The 24,341-nt window shown below is 46.5% G+C and overlaps 1 protein-coding gene across 1 annotated transcript in view; it reads left to right on the top strand.

Annotated features, from left to right (window-relative positions):
• Nucleotides 1-23,999, top strand: part of WNK2 (WNK lysine deficient protein kinase 2) — an 86,997-nt gene extending 62,998 nt beyond the window's left edge. Inside the window, exons 14-28 of the mRNA XM_054280817.1 lie at nucleotides 562-727; nucleotides 808-924; nucleotides 1,077-1,244; nucleotides 1,454-1,499; nucleotides 1,681-1,797; nucleotides 2,242-3,197; nucleotides 4,766-4,817; nucleotides 5,257-5,312; nucleotides 5,386-6,077; nucleotides 6,575-6,789; nucleotides 8,288-8,494; nucleotides 9,394-9,492; nucleotides 14,859-14,903; nucleotides 16,386-16,639; nucleotides 23,652-23,999. Coding sequence (XP_054136792.1) covers nucleotides 562-727; nucleotides 808-924; nucleotides 1,077-1,244; nucleotides 1,454-1,499; nucleotides 1,681-1,797; nucleotides 2,242-3,197; nucleotides 4,766-4,817; nucleotides 5,257-5,312; nucleotides 5,386-6,077; nucleotides 6,575-6,789; nucleotides 8,288-8,494; nucleotides 9,394-9,492; nucleotides 14,859-14,903; nucleotides 16,386-16,639; nucleotides 23,652-23,999 — 3,538 coding nt within the window. The remainder of the gene's footprint in view (nucleotides 1-561; nucleotides 728-807; nucleotides 925-1,076; nucleotides 1,245-1,453; nucleotides 1,500-1,680; nucleotides 1,798-2,241; nucleotides 3,198-4,765; nucleotides 4,818-5,256; nucleotides 5,313-5,385; nucleotides 6,078-6,574; nucleotides 6,790-8,287; nucleotides 8,495-9,393; nucleotides 9,493-14,858; nucleotides 14,904-16,385; nucleotides 16,640-23,651) is intronic.
• The last annotated feature ends 342 nt before the right edge of the window (nucleotides 24,000-24,341 follow it).

The raw sequence follows: 24,341 nt of genomic DNA, 5'->3' as shown, positions 1-24,341 counted from the left end.
ATCAGAAGAAGGAGGACTGTGAGCATGTCTAGGGAGAAGCTGACAGTGTTCTGTGTGCAGTGTGCCCATTCTGGCACCTGCAGCTCTTTTAATTCCTTAGTTTGGATGCAGCATCCTAGCCTTGGTGTATGTACAGCTCTATGGATCTTCTCTTTTCCTCCCTCTACAGCAAACTGTACCTGTTTGACCTTCTGCTGGGAGGGCAGAAAGACAGGAGCTGAGAAAACTTCACCTTAGAAAAGTAGGAACTAGTGCAGGTCAGAGAGGGCACTGTCAGGGCCCCTTAAGGGATATATTCAGAGTGATGGGACTTCTGCTGTGTTGCTGCCAGAAACATTAATAGATCATTTCTTGGTAGGTGTTGTAGCCAGAGTATGTGCCTGGTGTAGAGTAGTGCCCTTTGCTCACTGAGTATCTTCCAGTTGACTCAGTTTAGGCCAAAAAAAAAAGTGCAAATGTGCCCTTTTTTGCAGCCTCTCTTATAGCTTACATGTGATGCATGACTCCGTTGTGTGTGACTCTGCCTTTATTTTGGGGCTGTTCTTCCTTTCTCTTGTGAAGCTACATGAGTCCAGATGTTGCTTCTGGCAAAGAGATGAGTGACAGCTTGGAAGGAGCAACAGGAAGTGGGAAGCAAGAAGGAAAGTCTTCAAAGAAGCATAAGAAATCCACACGCGCTCGTTCGCGCCAGGAGAAGTCCAACAGACCCAAACTGACCATACTAAATGCAAGTACAACCTGTTGGAGGGTAACTCTAGGTTTCCTTTGGCTTTGCCAGGAATAAGGGTTGTTGATCTCTGCATGCAGGTGTGTAACACAGGGGATAAGATGGTGGAATGCCAGCTTGAAACCCATAACCACAAAATGGTGACGTTCAAGTTTGACTTGGATGGTGACGCGCCGGAGGAAATTGCCACTTACATGGTGAGATGTGGCTGCCCACGGGCTCTCAGTGCTCCCAGTTGCTTCAGGCAGCTCCTCGTGCATGCTTGTTGCCTGAGCTGCCTGGCAGCTGTGGAATGGGGCATTAATAAAAAAATGTCTGTTTTCCCCTTTATTTTGATGTGGCCTTCTAGGTGGAGAATGAATTCATCCTGCAAAGTGAAAAAGAGACTTTTATTGAACAAATGAAGGATATCATTGATAAAGCAGAAGATATGCTCAGTGAGGATACAGAAGGAGAGCGAAGTTCTGACCAGGGAATAAGTCCCCAACAAGATGCAGATAGGCTGGAAATAAGCGAGGTAAGAAACGCTGAATACAGATTCCTAGTTTGATTCCTTTTTTTTTAACAGCCAGATACTTAAATTACTTTTGCATCTTGTGTTAAAAAAACTAAAAAGGTTTCTTAACTAAAAAAATAATGCTTTTGCTCTGTTAAGCCTTACAATACAAGTGGGATGCTGGTCCTCTTGCACTGATCCAGCTATTTCTTGTGTTGTCTCTTTAACAGGAGAAGCGTCAGTCTCAAATGAAGACGCCTGTGTATCAGCAAAATGGTAAGAGTGCCTTTGAGTTGAGTTTCTAGTAGAAGGTGTCCCTGCTCATAACAGGGAGTTGGAACTAGATGGCCCTTAAGGTCTCTTCCAACCCAAACCATCCTGTGTAATTAAGACAAAGTCATGATCTGGAGACAATGGAAATTCATGTGTTTACCTGTAATTTTCTTTTCATCCCTAGTTTTGCATACCGGAAAAAGGTGGTTTATTATATGTCCAGTGGTTGAAAACCCTACTACAGATGCCCCTGAGTTTTCTCCCCCGGTGCCTCCCAGTGCTCAGCAGACAGAAGGGCCAGGTATCTCCAAACTTTATAGAAAATGTCTTCTCAGAGCTGCTGTGTTGTCTCTCTTCTGTCCTCACCTCACTCAGCTGTGATGGTTTCACTTAATTTAGTCAGAGTAAGAAAATGATGAGTTTTGTTAAGCTGTGCATTTAGATGCGCACGTGCATTTACATATGTTCCTGGCATTGAACCAAATTGGGAATCTTTATCTGAGTTTCAGTAAAGTGTCAGTATTTTAGCTATACCTTATGCTGCGGGGTAGCTGAAATTCTCCATCACTATGTGTCTTTTCAGTGAAATATTTTTTGCTGAAATAATCTGAAAATTCTCGTTTGATGTGCATAACAGCTATTTGCTGGTGGGAATTGCTAGTGGGTTGTCCCTGCAGCTGACCAGGGGGCTTGGCAGTGATTTCCTTTCCTTTCAAGGTTCACCTTTTGCTTGTGTTCTCTCTAGACGCGGAGCAGTCAGATGACCAGCCGGTGAGCTCCGCGGTGACAGAGGCGCCTGGGCTCGGGGCTGGCCAGCAGCTTCCCCTGCACACAGGGGTCACTGACAGCCCCCTCGGAGCCGCCCTGTCCCTGGCACCGGCTCCCGCTGCGGCAGCTCCTGCCAGCGTAGCGAGCCAGCCGGAGTTCGCAGCGCCGGCCCCGCTGGCACCTGCCCCGAGCATGGCGGAGCCCGCGGTGGCCGGCGGGGCCCAGCCGGAGTTCCCGCAGCCCGGGGCGCCGGCCCCCCGCGCCGTGGGGCTGGAGGAGCCCCCCGAGGCCCCGGCCCCGCAGCTGCAGCCGCCGGCGGACGAGGCGGCCTGCGTGCCCGACGTGGAGATCGCCTGCTGCAGCGTGGGGCCGCCCGCGGCCGCGCCGGCGGCTCTGGGGCCGCTGCCCGCGGACGCCGCGGTGCTGGAGCGGCAGCCGGCGCCGCAGGGGCCGCACCTGCCGGAGGGCGGCCAGCCCGGCGCGGGGCCCTTCGGCAGCCAGCCCTTCCCCGCGGCCGCCGGCCCCGACGGCCTGGCCCTGGCGGGCTCCCAGCTCCAGAGCCCCACGCAGGTGCCGCTGGCCGCGGCCCAGCAGCCGCCGGTGGCGCAGGGCGGCGCGGGCATGGCCGGGGCAGGGGTCGGCCTGCTCCAGCAGCAGAACCCCCCCGGCACCGCCGAGTCCGACGGCGAGGGCCCCCCCAGGGTGGACTTCGTGGACAACACGATTAAAAGCCTTGATGAGAAGCTGCGCAATTTGCTGTACCAGGAATATGTTCCGACTTCTTCGGCATCGGCAGGGACGCCAGACACCTCTGTGCCACCCGAACAGGGCGACAGTGAATTTACCTTAGCCCCTTTTCCTGAAGAGCAAGCTCCTGCCCCAGCGCTGGATGGGAAAGAACCGAGCTATAGCACCCCGGACACCGGCCAGGAGGTGAAAGCTGCTGCCCAGCCGCTGCTCAGTGCCCCAGGGGCTCTGCCTTTCATCCCCCCAGAGCCCGCCTGTAGGGCTGGCCCCAGAGCAGAGCTCAAGACTCACTCTCCTGCCGTAGGCCACGTGTAGATCTTTTGCTTCCCTAAACATTTCATATCTCTGTTCCAGGGTTTGTTACCTCTGCCTGCTGACTGCTTTCCAGTGTGAAAGCTCACTTAAATTTTTCTTGTCAGATGCATCCCAATTCATTTTTCAGAAATGCTTATTAGTGAAAGCCAGACTTTTCCTTTGGGTTTAGAAGTGGTATAATACTTTAATTCATCTCCTCTTGTGTCCTATCCAAAGCAGGCAGAAATATGTCCATTTCTTTGTAGTTTAAGAATGTAAAACACATGCGTGGTGTAGTCACTGTAGTTCTAATGAAGGTGATTCTGCTTCAATTTTAAGTATAAATGAATGGCAGTGGTACAATTACTGCCTTAGAAGTCAGCTTGGATAAAGCAAACATTTCAAGTACCTTTGCCTTGTCCACATGCTGCAGCCAAAGGCAGACATTCCATGGGCATGAGTTTCTTCTGTTTCCTGTAATAGTTTCTTTTGTCTTCTCCTGGGCTTGGTAGAGCAAGACTGACACGGAAGCCTCTAAAGAAAAAGGTAGCAGGCAGTCAGGGACAGTGGTTCTTCTGTCTCAGTTGAGCCCCCATGTTAGGTTTTTTCAGATAAAATTCCAAGTTTATGAAATCATGATTTGCAGCACATTGTGCTAGATCAGTGTCTATTCTAGGCCCTGGCACAGGTTACCCAGAGAAGCTGTGGCTGTCCCATTCCTAGCAGTGTCCAGGGCCAGGCTGGATGGGGCTTGGAGCAACCTGGGATAGTGGAAAGTGTCCCTGTACATGGCAGGGGAGGGAATAGGATGAACTTTGAAGTCCTTTTCAACCCAAACCATTCTATGATTCTATATCTTACTCAAAAGTAGCATTTCTGGAGATAATTCCATCCCTAGCAAGGCTGAGCCTGTTCTGTGCAGCATCAGCTGGAGGGACTCCTGTTGACTGCCCGAGAGGTGCTGTGTGGTACAGGAAAGCAGCTGTACTGGAGTGACTGTTGTTTTCTAATGATAAATGACTTTCTACAGCAAACCCAATTCTCTCTCTGTGAAAGGTGCTATGTCTCTCGAGTAATTGGAATTCATCCTATTAAAATCTGTGTCAGTAAGGAAAGAGACATAGAATTTCTGAGGACAGACGTACAGATGAGGAACGTACAGTCTGGCTGGAAAAGCAAACCAGAACAAAGCCCCAAGCATGTGTGTATATATAATATACTGGGTTTCAGTAGCTTGGGCTGCAGTTCCAGCTGCAATGCTGCCACTGCTTTATTTCTTTCAAGGAAGAAGGAAAATAAATGGGGGAGTTGGAGGCAAGACTTGAAGGTCCCTCCACAGGCACTGTGAAATAGTTCCGTATTCTCTGGTAGTGCCAGGGCAGCAAGGGGAAGTGAGGGAAGGAGAACACATTCTGCTTTGTGAGACTGAAATTGCGTTTCTTTTTTCCTTTTACTGAAAGTTGAACAAGCCAGAAGTCACTGGTGTGAGTGCTCATCCCTCAGAGGCAAGAGGTGGGTCAGCAGGCGGAACAGGTAATGCTCCTCTGGCCACCCCTGCTTGGTGACAGTGGGTGTCAGTGGCAGGAGTGGGGCAGCAGCCCGGCCACGTCCAGCAGCCCTGTGTGTCTCTGAGACACCAAGAACACCAGAATAGTTCAGCCTAATGTACCATGCAGATGTCATTCTTTTTCTCCTTAAAAATTTTTAACTGAGTAATGAGATTCCACACACCTGTTATTATTTGAATTCCCCAAATCACTAGACCTGCCAACCTAGAGATATTTTATATTGCCATTGCTATTGCCTCCTGCATTTTCAATCCTGTATTTACAAAGACCGGGGTTTTAAATTATTCCTCAGTGGTACACTTCAGTTTATCACAATGAAACACTGGTTTTTATTACATTAAAGCATTCCAGACATAAATATTTTTTTCCCAACTTTAAATCAGGTCCAGCCACAAGCATCGCTTCAGCTCCTGCTGCTCCAGCAAAAGGCCTCCTTCAGGTAATCAGAACTAGGAGCGGTTTTCTGCTTGATTGTTACAGTTCCTTTTGTTAAACTCTCTTATTTTTGCCAGGTTGCACCTTCATCATCAGGCACAGCTCCACAGATGGAGACTTTCCAGAGGAGCGAGGAGGCAGAGAGGACGGCTTCGCCCGCACACGCAGAGAGCGTAACGCGGCGAGCGACGGCAGATGGGGCGATGAGTAACTTCCACAGGGATGGTTCTCCGGGCTCTGCTTCCTATGGAAAACAGGCTGAGGCTCAGGAGAGCGGCACGCCGGCCAAAACCATTGGCAGGTTTTCAGTCATCAGCACGCAGGACGAATTGACTTTAGCGGCGCCGCACTGCTTGAGGTTCTCGGCGCCCCCGGACGTGTACCTGGACGAGCTGCCCTCCAGCCCGGACATGAAGGCGGCCGTGCGCAGGGTGCAGACGGCCTCGTCCGTGGACGTGCTGTGCGACCCGGCCTCGAGCGACTCGGCCGACGAGCCCTGCCCGCGGCAGCCGGCCCCCGCTGCGGCCGCACAGCTCTCCCCGCCCAGCAGCAGCACGGCCACCGACCTCATCAAAAAAGCAGCTGCTTTTCTGCAGAGGTCTGCCAAAGGTGGCTCCCCTGGCCCAGAGTCTCCCAACGGGCAAGGTGCGAAGATTCCTACGATCAACATCACGTCCTTCCACTCGCAGTCGTCCTACATGAGCAGTGACAATGACTCAGAGTTTGAAGATGCTGATATGAAGAAAGAGTTGCAGAACCTGAGAGAAAAGTATGTTGAGTTGCGAGTGATATAAGGGAAGCTTGTGTTACTGTACCTGAGCGGCAGCTCGGCTTCGGATGAGCAGAACTGTAAGGAGTAAACTGGTTCTGGGCAAATCAGGCAATGCCAGGACCTTCCCCCACCTTCCTGCTGTGCATCGCCTTATCTGCCAGTTCCAGTTAGAAGAATAACTCATAGAATCCCAGACTGTTTTGGGTTGGAAAGGACCTTAAAAATCATTCCAACTGCTACCATAGGCAGGGACACCTTCTATTATGTAAGGTTGCTCCAAGCCCTGTCCAACCTGGCCTTGGAGTCAGAGACTCCCCCTTCCAGGGCTGGGGAGTTACCACAAATAGATTGTTGCAGCTTTGCATGCTTAGGGATGGGCAGCTGATTGTTTTATAACCAACAATTGTTTTGTTTCTTCTTTTACAATTAATGACACTGTCAGGATATGGTGCTTTATCAAATACATTGCTAGCACAGTCCTTTTATTTTTTTAGGCATATGAAAGAGATTGCTGAGCTGCAGACACAGCAGAAGAACGAGATAGAGGCACTGTATATTCGCCTGGGGAAACCCCTTCCTCCCAACCTGGGCTTCCTTCACTCTGCCCCGCCAAGCAGCCGGCGCCGAAGAACCAGCAAAAACAAATTGAAAGCCGGAAAGCTCTTAAACCCTCTGGTCCAGCAGCTCAGGAGTGGAACATCAAGCACAAGTAGGTACACTGGGTGCTTCCCCTTGCCTGTTGCTTGTGTCAGTCGTGGCTGTGCTGTGTGATGTGTGGGACTGCTGGAAAGGATGGAATGTTTGTTGGTTTTAAGCTGGCATGCTTTTGAACAGGCTTGTCCCAGGTCCCGGTGGCAAGCCATACCTGCCTGCTCTGCATTGCCTACAGTCCTTGGTAGAGGAATAATATTCCCCTTTAATTTGGAAAACAGCCTGGTTACATCTCCTCCATTCTTTAAATGCAATTTACTGATGTTTGTATTCACTTCTTAGATGCTGTTATGCTGTATTGACTAGGTGCTGTATCTTGTTTCCTTTTTGCTCCAAGATGCCATATATAAAAGATGGGATTCCATTTGCTCCCCCAAAGGATGGGAGGTAAAAGCATTTACAAAACTGGTGGATGCTTTGACCATGAAGTAATGTGAGATTTTCACACAGCACTACAGTCCTAAGTTTTTATCTCCTGGAAAAATACAAAAATAAAATTTACCTGGGAAATATCAATAAAACCCAGTACCTATTTCTTCAGCAAAATGTACAATAGAATATGCATAACTTTTCTCCAGCTTAGTTTGTGCTGTTATTTGGGGGAGCAGCAGCATTTCCAGCATTCACCCTTTATTTCAAACCTGGTGGCTCTTGTTTTCAATATCACTGCATCATAGGGCCCCTTTGAATTTTGTTGCATCAATCTTTATAGACAAGGTGTCGAGGATTTTGCTTGTAGCTAAGGATTTCAGCTGAGTTGGGAAAAACAAATATATTCAGAGGCAATAAGTTCTGTGGCCCATCTTGAGGCTGAATGTTCTTGCCCACAGGGACTGAAGCAGTGTTGGATACTGTCTGTACTTCTACATCTGTCTAGATAGTTACATATTGATACTTATCTGTAGATATCTAGATAAATGTCTCTATCTGTACTTTTGTCTACACAAATATCTCAGGTAAAGTGGCTTAAAAACCAAAATACTTTTGCAGTCATGTGCTACATGAATTTATCTGTAGAAAAATCTGAAAGTGGCCATGACAATTATACTCAAATAGCTATAAATAAAACATTCCTTGTATCTTTGCTGCAACTTTTATTCTTCTCCATTTGCCTAATTTCGCCTTTGGTGTGGGAGAGCAGATCTCCATGTCCTACTTTGCCATTCTGTGTGTTCATCCTCCTCCTCAGCACTCCAGCAGCTCTCTCTTCATTCTAGCAGTGTTCCTTCTGAGGCTCCTGAAAACACAGAGGAGAAACCGTAAAAATCAAACCTGCTCCAGGAGCTTCTTGGAGAAACAGGCTCAGTGATAGGAGATGCGGGTTATTTTCTGGTGCAGGCTCTCCCCAAAATGTGTGTGCTGTGTCCAGTGCATCAGAATAGCGAACGGCTGTTCCTCTTGGGGTCAAGACACGGATTATTTTCAGGCGGGGATTTTTTATTCAGAGTTTTCCTAGCTTTTGCCACGGCACGTGTTGTGTTTGTTTGCTCTTTCAGGTAACCTCTCAGACTCTAAAGACTCGCCCCACAGAGAAAGCAGTAACGCGCAGCCCGGGTTCCCCGCGGTGCCGGCCGGCGCAGCGCCCGCCCCGGGCAAGGCTGTGCAGACCCAGCAGCCCTGCTCCGTCAAAGCCTCTCTGTCCTCCGACATCTGCTCCGGCCTGGGCCCCGACGCCGCCGACGCCAACGCAGGCGCTGGCCAAGGTGATTCTTCCTGCTGCCTCTTCTGTGTCTCTTCCAGCACGTGCTGAAATTAGTTCCCTTCCCTTAGGCTGGAGCTTTTTAGGAGTGATAGAGGAATGTGAACCTTTGGCAATCCAAAATAACTGGCTTACCTTTAAAAAGAGCATTGCAGTATTGTCAGAAGAGCAAAATTTAAGTATCTTGTCGAGTGTTACCAGCGCTCGAGAAGGCATGCCCCAAGACATCCCTAATTCTTAGGAAAGAAATACCTTTCAGCTTTGCCAGCAGTGGCTCTATCCTTAATACCTTCTCTGGAGTCTGCCTTACAGATTCCTGAGAAAAAATGAATGGAAAACAAAGATACAAAAGGCTAGGAGAGCGTTTGCTTTGTTTCATTTTTTTAGCCCCTTGATTACAGTAGACCCCAAGTTCCTCATTATAAACTACCAAACTGTCTTGGGCATGAGAGAAAATAGAAATGAAATTAAAAGAAAACCAAACCCAGGGGACCAAGTTATATTTCCTTTCTATGAGGGGTTCACTTTGTGCGTAATTTTGGAGTCCCAGCCACAGGACTGTGCTCCCACGACCCCAGTTCTGAGATCTCTGTGTATTGCCCCCGTCATAGGCTTTGACTGATCTTGTTGCCATGCATATGGGAAGTTCCAATGATGATTAAAATACCTTCCTCTCATTGCACATCCTGCCAAACTAATCTACAAAATATCTATCTGTCCTCTTCTGCTGTTATTGCATCCTTTGTGTATGGTCAGTGAACTTGCTCCTCTCTGGCAAAGTTAAGGGGGAGATGTGGAGGTTTAACTAACAAAGCTGATTTGACTGATGGTTTAGGACATCTGATCACAGCTACTTGTACTTTATAAGTGTCTTTGTTTTCTTCCCTTTATATTCATTTACAGGCTGGACGGTTTTCCACCAAACGTCTGAGAGAGTGACCTATAAATCTAGTAGCAAACCTCGTACCAGATTCCTCAGTGGACCTGTGTCTTTGTCCATCTGTTTGTATTTGTTCTTTTGTATTTTATCACAGTCCATCTTTCTTTTACCCCCTTTTTCCAATTCCATGATTTAAATCTCTAATATGTTTGGCAGGATGCCCCTTTTTCTCAACCATCTTTTCTTTCTTTTTCTCTTTCTTTTAAGTAATCATCATGAACACACCTTATTTATATTAATTTTTCATGTGAAAGCTTTTTTTGCACTGCTTTTGGCTCATGCCTGGGCACCAAAAGCATGTGTGGAAGATCTCATCATTTATTATATATAGCCTGATGGTAAATTTTACCCTGGAGTTATCAAAGCTTTTGTACTTTATGTGATTTCTGTTGAAGTAATTTTATTTGCAATGTGGCAAATATACATGTCTGCTGTCCCAGTTCCAGCGACAACAAAACGAAATCCATCCTTCTGTAGACGAATGGTCTCTTTCACACATGTTTGGACTCTGAAGACATGCATGTAGCAAGCTGATACAATTCTAGAAGGTCACTGGAGGGTATAACTTCCATACAAGGGCTGTATTAACTCGATATACAGTACTGTTTATATCCACTCTATTTTCTTTAATTTTTTCCCCGCTCTTTGCATGTGGAAATGCTGAGACAACAGTGCTCCAGCTAGTTCTTTCCAAATCTCTGTCCCAGGTGGGCTTTTCCCCATGCAGTCACTTTAATTACTTTAAGTGAGCGATTTTTTAATGGAATCATAAGGCGCAGGAAGATCTGGTTACTCTAAGGGAGAGTCCCATCAACTTTTTGTGTAAGCTGATCTGGCTGAAGCACTTGACTCAGTTTATTTTCTTATGACCTTATGTGACCTCAGAGATGAAGTCAATTAGCAGTTCATCAAAGCATAAATAAGTAAAAAGCAATATCAGATATTCAGATGATACTTGGAAATGGATTGTTAGGAGTTTTGTCTCAAATAACTGTGCACCTTCTATTTGTACCCTATTTGTCTGACTTATAAAGTAATTGGCAATTCCACCAAACAATATCAAGCTATTTAATGAAAAAAATCAGACTTTTTTACCCAATTGTAGATGCTGCTTTTTAGGCAAACGGATTTTGCTTGTACAATAAAGATATGTTGTGCTGAACAGGTACTATAGGCCACTTACATATAACCTTAGAAGGGCTGATAACGTTTTTGAGAAAGTGTTTGGTTAAATAACTATGGGTTTACAGGAGTATCAGATCTCCCCTTGGAGTTCTGCACTGCTCATTACTATCCAAATGGGTCACATCAAAGGCACAAGACCACTCCAATACACTCCTCCTGATTTTATGAATAAACAGTATTTTAAGAAATAATCTCGAAACTTTTTTGTTTGAGCTCCCTGAAAGCACAAACACTCAGGTGACTGACGTTTACAGAATTTATTATCATGTAAGCTTTTCATGACTGGTGATGACATGAGACAATGTTACATTTAGGGATTTTTTCTTGAGAACCCGAGGAGAATTCTCAGCTCCCAAATATTCCTGTTGGGTGTTATAGTGGCCACAGTAATTTCTTCTTCTGCACGTGTAATTCCCAGAAGATGCTTCATTAATCTTCCATGGAATTACTATTCAGTAGGAAGCAAAAGGTCTGGCAATAAAAATCTGTGTATTAAAAATGTTTGGGTGCATGGATGTTGTGAGTGAAACCAAGGGAATATGTAAATCCTTTGAATCGTGAAGTTTCCTCATGCTTAAATAACTCAGCATGACTAATTGCTTTCTGTTCTCAGCCCGTGTGCTCTCTCGGGGTTTGGCCTCCCCCATCCCTGAGTCACACCAGGAGATGGGTGCAGTTCAGGCACTTAACGTGACACTGCAACCCTGGGTCACCCCTGAGGGTCCCAGTCCTGGAGCACAGCTTGGCTGCCAGAGGAGCCTCTCACCTGAGGTGCCTCTCACCTGGGGAGCTGGGCAGGTGCCCATGGCTGAGCTGTGGGCAGGTTTGCTGGGGCAGGAGGCTATTCCAGCTTGTTTTCCTGTGAGCCCAGCAGGTGGGATGTGTGTGTGAGTGCAGGGCCGGGGCTGTGTGCATTCCTGTCCTGCTCCAGGGTGCCTGGGGCTGGGACAGCGGCGGGCAGGACGGGCAGAAGGATGTTCTGTGGAGCTGGGATCCAGAGCAGCTGTGTCTGGAGCCTCAGGAAGGCCAGGTTGGATGGAGCTTGGAGCAGCCTGGTCTAGTGGAAGGTGTCCCTGCCCATGGCAGGGGTTTGGGAAAGGATGTGCTTTTAAGACCTTCCAATGTAAACCATCCTTTGATTCTGTTATTTGAAGGTGATGATGCTGGCAATACCAGCTGGCTCATCTTCCTTTCCCTCTGCACCCAGCAGGCAGGCAAAGGCAAGCATTTGCATTAAGTGCTAAACATGTCAGCATCCGTAGCCCATCCCTGGAAGTGTCCCAGGACAGGCTGGATGGGGCTTGGAGCACTTGGGATAGTGGAAGGTGTCCATGCCCATGGCCATGGCAGGGGATGGAGCTGGATGGGCTTTAAAGTCCCTTCCAACCCAAACCATTGCAGGTAGGACTCCATCCTCTGTGCAGTTGCACAGGGCTGGGACATGACTGCCCAGTGCCAGCACCTCCAGACAGTATGGAGTCCTGGGTCTATTCCATTAGTCAGGGTTTCCCTGGTATTTTTTTTCTTTGAGAGCTGTTGGGAAGCACTGTGCTGCATTTTCAGAAATGCTTCGAATCTGTGTGTTTGGTTAAGGAAAACCAGCCCTTTGGCAAGGTGGGGTATGCCAGCAGGAGACCTGCTGCACTGGCAGAAAAGCTGGCAACTTTAAAAAGAAATGTTCGGATGGATTAAAGACAGTATCACAAGGACCTTGCTCTGGTTACAAGATCCATCAGACTCGAACACTTTCACAGTGTTCTGCAGGACATTTTGATCCATGTCCAGTATTGACTTCACCTTTGTATTTTTGATGGGCTTTGGCATAATTTTATCTTGAAAAAAATTATTTTGCATAATTTTGCCTGGGCTAAACTGCAAGGGTGCCTTAGGGAAGACTTTTCACTGATTGTGAGTGGAATTTTCAAAGCTCCATTTGGCTTAGGCTTGGAATCTTGTGTAATGCAATTTTTTGCCAGGTTTGTAGCAATTCATATACTGTATGTGCATATGCAATTATGGAAATGGTCTAGCAGTTCATTGCCATTTCCATTTTTTTGTAGCTTTCCAGCTTTTTGGCAGCTGTTAGTGCAAATATGGGACAGTGGATTTTTTCTGTTCTGTATAATAGCTATTTAATTCCTCAGATAAGAGATCTGGAATTGGAAGTAAAATGCTCTGCTGAACTTTCACAATCTTACATTAAATCTTAATTATGATTCATCTCCTTAACTTTACTGTTCTTAAACATGTTAATTTTAGCAGTAATACAATTAATTGGGTGAATTAGATCTACAAAGTGAATTTTTAATTGAATTTGAGTTCATAACCAACCATGGCTGATAACTGTCAGTCCCTGCTTGAGGCAGTCTCACCGCTTAGGGAATGTTTCCCATCTCCCAAGCCCCACACTGGAGTGATGCTGCTGGAGGGAGCAGCTCTCTTCTCAGTGCCCGAGTCTCCTGTGATATTTTCCTCAGAGCTGGAGCCCCTCATGCAGGTGTTTCGTGAGTGTGTTGAGTATTACCAGTTCTGTCACTTCCCCAGGTCGGGTTTGGCACCTGAGGTGCTTGGAAACCTGTGCCTGGCTGTGCAGGAAGCAGAGGGGTTGGCAATGAAGGTGATTTCGAGCACGTCCTGCAGTCAGCTGCCCGCTTTTATTTCTCGCGGGCAAGTGCTTTCCCTTTGCATTCCTGTTGTGCTAAGAAGTGCCTGTTGCTGCAGGAAATAGCCTCTAGGATTGCTGCTGTGGGCACTTGTTTCTGCTGTGGGAATTGGTAGCTTACTTTGGGATAGGCAAGGTAAGGTATGTCTGAGGGAAAAGAGAGCAAAAGATAAAAGAATGCAAGACAGATGGTTGAGTTGTGAATGTGACTGTGTTTGCTATCTGGGCTTTGAAATGAGAACTGAACTTGGTCATGCTTGTGTTGTAGTAGTCACGTCCTGATTGTCTCAGGATAGAAATCCATATGAACTATATGAAATAATAAGAAATTCTTTCAGAGCAGTCCTCTGTTCCTCATGCCACCCATATCTAAGCACAAACATCTCTTCTCCCTTACTTCCTCCCTCCCTTGTTTCTTTACTTTCTCTTCCTCAGTCTCTGACTGAAATCGCTTCCTTCTCCTCTGAAGACTCATTCAGGGCCTGTGTCAGCCTGGACCTGCAATCTCTGAGTTTAAAGCTGCATTTCTGGCACAGTAACGAAATGTTACACCACTGTTTACTCTAGAGAAAAAGCACATCATCCTCTATCTTACTTTTTTTGCCCCAGTCTGATTTTGCTCATGGTTTCAAGTGCTTCTTCCCAATGAACCCACCATAGCCCATGTCAGACACTCATCTCCCCCCATCCCATAACAATATTCTTCTTATCAAGTCCAAAATACCTTTCAGGAAATTTTGGCACCCAAATAGCAACGGTGCCAATGTCTGGCAAGATGTGACAGTCCAGTCGGGGTCTCGGCACACTTCTGGCACTCTGCTGTCTATCTACAGACTGTAAAATCATGATGAATGATGGAACGAGACAATAATGAAAAAAAGAAGTAGTTTAGTTAAATTAAAACTCGGCTACCCTGATGGATTATTTTTCTGCACTCGGACAAGGCATAAGGGAAACTCATTCACAGTTCCATTCAATTGAAGTTCAGAGTCTCACATTTAGACACAAATCCTACAAATAAACTATTTGGAAACGATTGGCCTCAGACCTGCAGAACAATGTATCTTTTTGGACTTGTAAAACAAGATTTTTAGGGTTGTTTTATGGTTTGTCTTTGCAGCCAGACTAGCTTGACTTGTTCCTGAAAGAATTTTTGGCCTCCAATCACAAATTAAATTGACATTATTTCCTGCATTAATAGGAAACAAATCAAAACCTTCTATTAGGAAGCCAAGGCAATTTGGAAAAAAAAAAAAAAAAAAAAGGAAAATAAAATAAATTAAAAAAAAAATTAAAACCAACCAACCAAAAAACCCCAAACAAATGCATCTTTAAGTCATGAGCCCTTGCTTTTGGCATGTTGTGGTACTTCCCAAAGCTTTTGAATGGCTGCACATTAAGAAAGGTTTGAGCTGTCCAGTTATTTAGGCTTCCTTTACTCACCTGAACTGCTGACTTTGTCTGTCCTTTCTTGCATAATAACTACTTTCTGATTGCTTAAAAGTACAGAAGCTTGTCCGTCTGATTTGTTGTGTTTAGTCTTACCTAATTCTGTGTGTCTTGTATTGTTTTACCTTGTAGGGTCCACCTTGAAACGACTATGTCTAGGCAAAGATCACAGTAGTAGTAACTATCCCGTTTTTGTTTCTCAGTATTTCCTTCATGGCATGGGATGTTCTTTGCTTTTTTATTATTATTTTTTACTAAAAGCTAATTGATTAATAACTAGAGCTGATGCACTTACCAGAAGCTAGGCTATAAATTGTGATACTTTGAGAGTAATGCATGTGCTGTGATGTCTTGGGAACCTTGCATGCTGCAAGAGAGTCGTGGTGTTCTGTGTGTGAGACCGTGCACGCATGCGGCCAGGGAACTGGGTCCAGTGTCTGTCTCTAAATACACACCTCTGTGTGACTGCAGCTCTCTGCTGGAGGAACTGATAGCTTAGAACCACTCCAGCCCCCTTGAGCTGCATGCAATATTAAACACCAATTGAAGAGCTTTCTTCTAAAAATCCTTACTTTTCTCACTTTTACCCCAAGTGAAGGAAAAGGAATTGAGCAGTATTCACTTAGAAGTGACATTGCAGGTTGAATGCATGATCATTTAAAGGTTATTAATGTACTTTATATAACTGTAGGACTAATTAGTGTACTTGGTTTCATTGGCTGGTAACTGATTAACAGAGAAAATATGCCATGTTCATGTTTGCTTATACAATCATTTTACCACAGTTCTATGAACTTTTTGCTTGGAGAGATGGTCTTTATTTCCAAACTTTAGCTGTCTCAAGTATGTTAGCTGAGAAGTTACTTTACATTTTCTGCTTAGATCAAACTCAGACTCCTTCAGTTGCAGTCCCCTGCTGAGCTTGCTGTGTGTCAGACTTGTAGTCACTAAGCAGAAAAAGGGCAGAATTTTTTTTTTACTAGTTCTTCTAGGAAGAAGTGAACATACAGAATTAAACCTCTATCAGTACTCTTCCTGACTGCTTTTATCTATACCAAAAGTTCTCTATCTTTGTCTCAAACAGTCACCCTGCCCACTACAGCCTCTCTCCTCTCTCTTCTATACTTTCATGGTCCTGATGGGGTTTTTTCCCCCAAAATACACAAATAGCCATGTGAATGGTCCTTGCATCATCGAGAGAGGTGGTGGGCTCCCAGAGGAGCAGGAACCAGCCCTGCCTGTTACCTCTGTGACAATAACATTTTTCCAGGAGGACAGTAAACTTAGGCAAGTGAAATAAATGGCAAATTAATTTTATAAATGCTTGCAATGTTAGCAATACATCCCACCTCCCTCTTCCTCATGGTAGTGTCTGAGGAGATGTTGTATGGGATGTCAGCTTTATGGGGCTGCATTCCTGGCTTCAGTCCCTGTCCCTAATTTCACCCAAGACAAATTAGCAGCCAAGGTAACATGATGTGATAGAAAATGCAAACCCATTGGACTTGGACCATTTCTTTAAGCAAAGGTGTTCTGCAGCCAGGAGGGGGAGGGTTAGAAATCCGAAAAGCCACCACTGGAGTGGCAGTAGGTGAGAAGGGGTTTGAGCTGCAGGGATAAGGCAGAGACACCATCTCAGCTCTCTGTGTGATTTTCCAGGATCCTCGACCAACAGCCTGGTGACGTGTCCTGAGCCCCTCCCGCAGTCGACGCTGCAGGTTCAGGCCAACAACAGCAACAACAAGAAAGGGACGTTCACAGATGACCTGCACAAGCTGGTGGACCAGTGGACGAGCAAAACTGTTGGAGCTGCACAGACAAAACCTTCTTTAAACCAACTGAAGCAGAACCAAAAAAGGCAAGACATGGAGCCAAAGGCTAACCCCATGCAAATGCAGAATGAGACATGTGGAGTAAGTGGCCCTCCTTGAAGGACATACCTTTTGCTATGTGTCTGACAGCCTTTGCAGAACTCAGATGTGGAGGAGGACATAGACTAAAATTACTCCAGATAAATGCTTTCTATAAATGTCCAGCTCTTTTCATTCAGTACTAAATCAATTTTTTTTAATTGTCCTTTGGAATAATCTTAAGGGATATATGGGCAGCAATATATATATAAATACATATTTTAAAATTCCAAACTGCTTATTAACAGCGATGCAGAGCAATACTCTGATCGTTATCATCTGTTGCTCGACTTCAGTTTCAACTATTAGTAAAGTTTTCTTTTTGGTCTTTAATATTAACTTTCCTCGGAACAGGGACTGGTGGCTCTGTGGGTGGGAGCCATTGTTTGAGTGGAGTTGGAGTGAGTTCTGTGCTGGGAGTGGGGACAGCTGGGAGGGTGCTGACCCTTGCTTGTTGGACAATCCCATCCTCAGAAATGCTGTCAAAGTATCCTACAACAAATAAGGAACTGGAAAGCCCCCGTTGGTCCCTTTCTGTTCTCAGCAGCAGGACAAAGCCATTGCAGGTGCATCACGTCTGCATTCAGTGCTGCTGAGGGCTGACACAGAGGCAGCACAGCAAGAAATGAGCACACGTCCAGAATCCTAGTTCACCATTCTGGCCCACCCTGGTCTGGGTTTCCAAATCTCCTCACTAGTTGGAGAGTAATTTGACTAGTAATGTGACTAGTGATTTTTGCTGGGTTCATTTTCTTGGAAGACTGCAAATTGAGCTAAAATAGAGGAAAATAACAGTGAGGAGCTGTTTTGTAATCCCCTAAAAGCAAGAGAACTAGATCTGGATAGCAAACCACTGCCTTTTTGGGATGTAGAAGGAAAAAGTCCTGTAGCAGTAGTAGCTCTGTAGCTGTTGGTGAGGTAAAATGTACCAAAGCAGGAACCTCAGCAGTGCATCTGCTTTGGTACCTGCTGCTTCCTGAGTCAGTAAATAATCCTTTTGCTCAGTAATGCTTTAACCAGCTCAGGAGTAAGCAGTGTCTACTTAACACCCTAACAGTTTTCATAAAATAAGTCAAAGTTGGTGCTAGTAAACCCAAACTGAAGATTTCCATAACGAGGTGGGGAGGGCACAGATTTTTTTAAGTCACTTCTTACTTTCTTTTGATGCACTTTTTGCAGCATTTTGGTATCCTTCCCCTGAGACCACTGCAGAAGTTTGAAGTATTAGATGTGGGTGTTTTGCCCACCTGTATCTCTGGAGGAATGAGTGGTTATTTTACATATTTAAATCATCTGTCACTATCAATTTAGGGTTAATTTTACCTCCTGCAGTTTTGGTGTCTCTGTCTCGAAGCCTGTGGAGAAGGCAGTGTGTCACTGTGAGAGCAACAGGAATGTCCCCATCTCAGTAGACTGTGTCTTGGAGGGTTTGTGTCTTTCTCAACCATGGCAGTTGTTCCAGGGAGTCAGCAGAGCTGACTGAAGTCTTTTGGAGGTGATTTACCAGGAGCATGGAGAGGTTGGGATTCCCTGCTCTTCATTTTGCATTGCTCCTTGTTGTGTGGAGGAGTGGCATCAGCTGGAGCCCTGGGGTGGGTGAGACCTGGGGTGGTTTGGGGCATGAAGTCCTTGTGAGGACCATGCTGGCTGCAGCGGAGATGCAAGGGCAGATGGCAAACACTGCTGCTGTACTTTTTGTTGATTGTTTTGGCCACAAAGGTGGCACAGGATGCTGCAGGTGGCAGGTATGATATACAAGAGTTTGACAGGGGTTGGTTTGGGAGTTCAGCATTGTTTTGCTGTTTATACCCTCTGAAATTGGCCCTAACTGGGAAATTGAAGTTGAGGGAGAAGAGGGCTGCATGGTGTTGGAGAGAAATAGCCAAAGGAGGAGGAAGGGAGCAGCATGAGAGAACTCCTAGTGTGGACAGCTGGACAAGTGACCTGTGTATCGGAGGGATGAGCTCCATGGGGAGATGGCCATGTGGTGAATCACAGCTGAGTCCACTGGAAAGACAAAAAGAACTTGGGAAATCGCATAAAGGATGGAAACAATAGCTTTCCAAGAGAGAGAGAATCTGAAGCTCAGGATGTACTTCTTCAGTTCATCTGGTAACACCGTCTTTTGTCGCCTCTTTTGATCAAAAATGCCTTTGCAAGAAAAGAATAAGGAGCACTAAGCAGATTTCCGGCCCATCAGAGAAGGTTATAAGGTTTTATGTTGGAAATAAAGGCTGGATAAGTAGGAAACAAGGTGATTCTTATGCTTTTTGTGGTTTTTTTTTTTTTAACTGGAACAAACTAGTACAGAGTTCTTAGGGTGGGCTGTCTCACATGAGCTTAGTTTTGGGAAAAGCTGCTGTTGTTTTGGGAAAAGTGGTCCCTTGTGATAGTCACAAATGAGGGGCTGGGGGTGGCAGGATTTGTACCTTCACTTCTGCCTTGTCTCTGGGGATTATTGTAAAGAGAAATGCCTCCCTAAAGGGTTCCATACAGGAGTAGGAGTGAACGGAGTTGTCCCACAATGAAAAATACATTAAACAAACAAACAAAAAACCACAAAATGTTATCTATATATTTAAATAGAAAAATACATTTTTTTACTTTAAAATTTTCTCTTGCCGTTCACCTACTTTTATAAATACACAGTGCAGTTGTGTGGCTGACTCAAAATCTTCTCTTTCCCCCTGGAACAGAGAACTCACTTCCCTGAGTTATCTCTTTTTTACTCAAGACTCCTTCTGCCACTAGCAGCAAATTGTTTGCTGTGAATAAAATATATTCTTTTTTAACTAAGTGAAAGCTACTCTTTAAGGCTGGAAATAGAAGAGAAACTGGTAGTGTGTTAAATAAGAGTGAGTGGTTTTCTTTTCATCCTCTGCCATCAGAAGTGTAGACAGCAATAATGTAATTGGCATGTAAAGGAAAACTTCACATTCTGCTTTGTTTCTGTGGAAGTTACCGGTCCATTTGCCTGCAAATCCTGGTTGATCATATTAGAAATCTGGGGGAGACCTTTCATAGGAGGAGGAGCCTTCATCCATTTGTGTCACAGGAGCATTGAAATGTACCTTTTCAAATGGTTTTATGAAGCATGTAAATGCAGGTAGATTCTCAGCAGCAGCAGTTTGAAATGCAGCAGGAAATATTAGAACCGAGGTCAAACCGCCTGAGTGATTTCTCTACGTGATCTTTGGGAAGATATGATGAAATAATCATTTTTACAGGTATTTTGGTTAGCATTAGTCAAGAAATAAGTTTAGGAATATGAGCTGCCTTCTGTGCAAAGAATACTGAATATTGTGTACTTAAAGACACTATTTGGAGATGCCTGAGAAAGAAGGGCTTGCAAAAATGTTGTCTGTTCTCCATACTGTATGTAGCTCCACGGGTTTTACAGGAAAAACATCACCTCCATAAAGGCTGAAACATGTTCCCAGGGCACAGTGAGGTTGTTTCTGAAAACACACAGGTCTGTGTCACTGGGTGATGGGAGCTGGGGTTTGGACACCTTCAGCAGCACCTGAACCTCTGCTGGCATTTCCTGACTCGTGGGCTTGGCTGTGCTGCCGGGAGCAGCCGGGCTGGACATGGCCACGGTGCCAAAACCAAGCCACAGCCCCTTCCCTGTGCCTTCCCTCTCTGCTGGATTGGGAAAATAATAAAAAATGAATTTGTATTTGAAACTATTCAACACTGCCTTGGTCTGAATAGTTTTCCAGGGAATTGGAAAAGCGCACACACATCTCTTCAGGAGTGCCTAAAAGCTTTGGGGTTTCAACAGACTGGGTAGAAGTGATAAAAGAGATATCCATCTCTTTTATCATCCTTACCAGCTCATGTTGGCAGCCAGCTCTGAGTCTGCCCTGTGACTCAGTTTTGTTTCAGCAATAGCTGGTCCATACAGAAGGAAAACTCTGATGTTAATGGGGTAGCCAGCAAAAGGAAAATTGCCTAAATCCTGCCTTTTCAAATGGGTTGTGATAGTTATGGTCAGCTTTCACAACAGAATTACCTGGTTTCCTCTATTCTGATATAAACCCAGAAGTATTTATGGTGTTGGTATGTCACACCCAGTGCTTGGCTGTGTAGTTTGACAGTACTGGAGCTGTGAGTATCACTGGGGGTAGTAGCACTTTGATGTTTGCCTGGTAGAGCACAGGAAAAATTATAACAAGTCCAAACAACAGATTTGGGGTACTTGAACTACCCTAGTCTTTGTCTTGTGAAGTTTTTCCATTTTTACCATTGTTTTCTGGTATGTTGTTCTCTCTGTATGTATTATTCTTGTTTTCTAAATGAGTTTGTGTGATTATTTGGGGGAAGGGGAATAAACAGCCACAAAGGAAAAGCTGCCAGGGGAAGGCAGGTGTGGGGGAGGCAGGAGCTGGTGGCTGGTGCCTGCAGGGACACGTGCAGGTGCTCAGAGCAGAGCTTTGTCAGGGCAGGGAGAGCTGGGTGCGTGCAGGTGAGGAGGTGGCACGAGCAGAGGTGTGAGGGTGGCAGGTGAAGGTGCCACTGTCTCTCTGGGCTCAGGGAGATCATAGCTTCAGCAGAGGAGCCTAGTGGAGATGTGGAGGGGAAGAGCTTCCCTTCCTGCCCACATGGCACATCCTGCTCCCCTGAGAGCCCACGCTCGGCACTGCCCGCAGCTCTGGGCTCCGGAGCACAGGGGGCCCTGGGGGTGCTGTGAGGGCCAGAGCTGGCCAGGCAGGAGGGACAGGAGCCCACGGGGGCTCTCAGCTGGGCTGGGCACCCCCAGCAGCTCGGGCTCCTCCTCAGGTGAAGCCCTGGCCATGGACACAGCACTGTGCAGCACAGGGACATCCCTGGCTGCCACCCCACATCAGCCTGGCTGTTTGAGCTGCTGAGCCAGTCCTGTTCAGGGCTGAGCTGTGACCCAGCAGAGCGATGCACAAACCTCTTTCATCCCTGCCTGAATGTCCATCTGCTGCCCTTTGAACAGCACCTGCAAAGGGACTCGCAGTCTTATGGCTTTCCTGGAGCTGGGAAATCCACAGCTTTGGGGCTGCTTTTCTGGCATATGTTAATTCTGATGCTTCAGTCAGCATCTCCATGCAGGAGTTGATGGGATGTGTGGGCCTCCATCAGTGTTGAGTCATCAGAACTGGTTAAAAAGGTGATGGTTAAAAAAGGCCATACCCAAGAGGCTCCTACCGAGGGAAAGATGCAAGAACCAGGTGCCATGGCTCCTAAAGTGTGTATTTAGCTCACTTGAAGCATAGGAGGAAGGTAGAGGAAGCAAAGTTAAACCATTAACGTGTGTTTGTCGTGACATTGTCAGGTTTAATGTGTATGGGTAATGTTGGGTTTGGGGCAAGACAGTTTTTTTCTGGTCACACATCCGTAGCATTATGTGCAGCCACTGCTTTGCTGAGGAATTCAGCTGAGAAGGAAAAAGTTCAGAACTGGAATGAGTCAGATTTCTCAGGACTTTAAAAGAGCTGAAAATAAGGTTTTTCAAATTAATTTTAAAAAGGGCAAAAATGTAACCTCACATTTTTAGTGCCACTGAGTAATCTCTTGCTAGTACAGTCCAACTCCTGGCTCTGCACAGGGCACCCCAACAGCCCCACACATGCCTGAGAGCATTGTCCAAAATGCAGCATTTTCATAAATGTCTGTAGGCATTCCTCCAGCTGCTTAGTTCAGTGGAAACCACCATTTTGAGGATGCTAAAACAATAATAACAGCATACAGAAGTCTGCAGCTCTTAAAAATATATCCTTGATTCCTCTGTTTCTTGTTCTTTGGTTTCTGTTAATTTTGGTGAGGTTTTTAACATTATTGGTGTTAAATTAATGGTCCTGAAGCATCTCCTTCAGTTCAACGTTCACTATCAGATTCGGGTTTCAGGTGAGAATGAGAGACAGGGAAATGAAGGAGACCATCAAGTAGTCCTGTATTTTTCTAAAATTGCCCTTAGAACAGAGGTTAATGCCCCAAAGTAGGACATCCGGGTGGACATTGCAATTTTTATTGTTAATTGAGAAATTAAAATCACAAGCATGGAGTAAGCATCCCACACAACCTTAAACATATATTCATTTTTTCTGCTGAAATTTCACCTTCACACCAGTTTTATCGATTGAATGTGAAGTATCACATTGATGGGAGACTCCCAGAATTAAATAACACCCTTTTCTCCTTATGCCATAAATAGTTGGCCTGGTGGGAGCCCTGGCAGGAAGCTGTAAATTCTGTGACATGAAAATGTAATGAAATGCTGCAGTCATTTGGGGTAGCAGCAGTTCCCATGGTGTCATGCAGGATGGAGTGTGTCATTTGGGAAGCTCATCCCATATTGAGGGAGGAGAGATCTTTCTCAGCCCCTCGCATGCCAAAGCTGAATAACTGAAGTGTGTGTTAATAGAATTTTAGAAAACTGTCTGGAATTGGTCCTGGCAGCCCATGAGGCGGAGCAGCCCTGCTGTGCCCTCACTGGCTGTGCCTCACCTGGCACGACAGCAGCAGCGTCAGGCAGCGAGGCACCGTGAGGGATGTGCCACCCTCAGCTCCCTGCGGCTGGCTGAAACAATCTTGTACAGAAGTAAGGGCTGGAATTTTTAAAGTTCTTTTGAGTCTGGCTGGTAGAGCATGGGATTTGGGTTAATTCTACATTTAGTGAAGTTTATTTACTTTCATGCACAAGTTAACACTGAGTTCCTTTGGACATGCGAGGGTGTTAATTTTCACTTGTTTAATGATGCTTCCTGTCTTTTTAAACAATGAGGTTATATTGAGGTAACTTTCCTCTCTGCCTCATATCAGCCTTTTCTATTAAATTCCAAATATTCCGTCTTTAAAAAACAAAAGCAAAACCCAACCCCCCAACAAAAGTATAAAAGGAAAAAAGAAATGAGCCCAAAGGAAAGGCCCAAGGACACGGTGGCACCCCTGAGCCTGTGTCGCAGCTGCCCCAGGGCCCGGCGTTGGGCTGGCACGGGGAGAGCGGTGCCCTGTAGCAACACTTGTTGTGTTTCTCTTTTTGTAGGTAAGTTCGGTAAGGACAGGACTGGGGAGCAAGTGCCCCGTTCCAGTGGCTTGCCCCATGCCCACAGGATTAGCTCCTGGAGCTGCGCCATCCCTGCCCGTGCCCGTGCCCGGGCCCGCCCTGGCCGGCGCGGTGCCGCCGTACGTGATGCCTCTCTGTCAGTACGGAGCCGTGTTCCCCTCGCCCGTGTACGGAGTGCCGTGGCCGGGCCCGGTGGCGCAGCCGGGGCTGGTCCGGGGGCCCGGCATCGTGCGCTTCTCGCCGCTGGGCCGGACCTGCCTGCGCATGTACCCGGGGCCGCTGCAGCGCCCGGCCCGGCCCGCCAGCCCGCGGCTGCGCATGACCTAGCGCGGGGCCCTGCCATGGGGACTGTGCCATGGGACCCTGCCAACTGGACCCTGCCATGGGACCCTGCTATGGGGACCCTGCCATGGGGACTGTGCCACGGGGACTGTGCCATGGGACCCTGCCATTGGGCCCTGCCATGGGGGCTGTGCCATGGGGCCCTGCTATGGGGACTGTGCCATGGGGACTGTGCCATGGGACCCTGCCATTGGGCCCTGCCATGGGGGCTGTGCCATGGGACCCTGCCACGGGGCCCTGCCACAGGGACTGTGCCATGGGACCCTGCTATGGGGACTGTGCCATGGGGCCCTGCTATGGGGACTGTGCCATGGGGACTGTGCCATG

This window comes from Melozone crissalis, unplaced genomic scaffold (genome assembly GCF_028551555.1).
Source record: "Melozone crissalis strain CALT ecotype California unplaced genomic scaffold, PUWL_Pcris_2 ptg000029l_1, whole genome shotgun sequence".
Taxonomy (NCBI): domain Eukaryota; kingdom Metazoa; phylum Chordata; class Aves; order Passeriformes; family Passerellidae; genus Melozone; species Melozone crissalis.
This window is presented reverse-complemented; position numbering and strand designations above follow the sequence as displayed.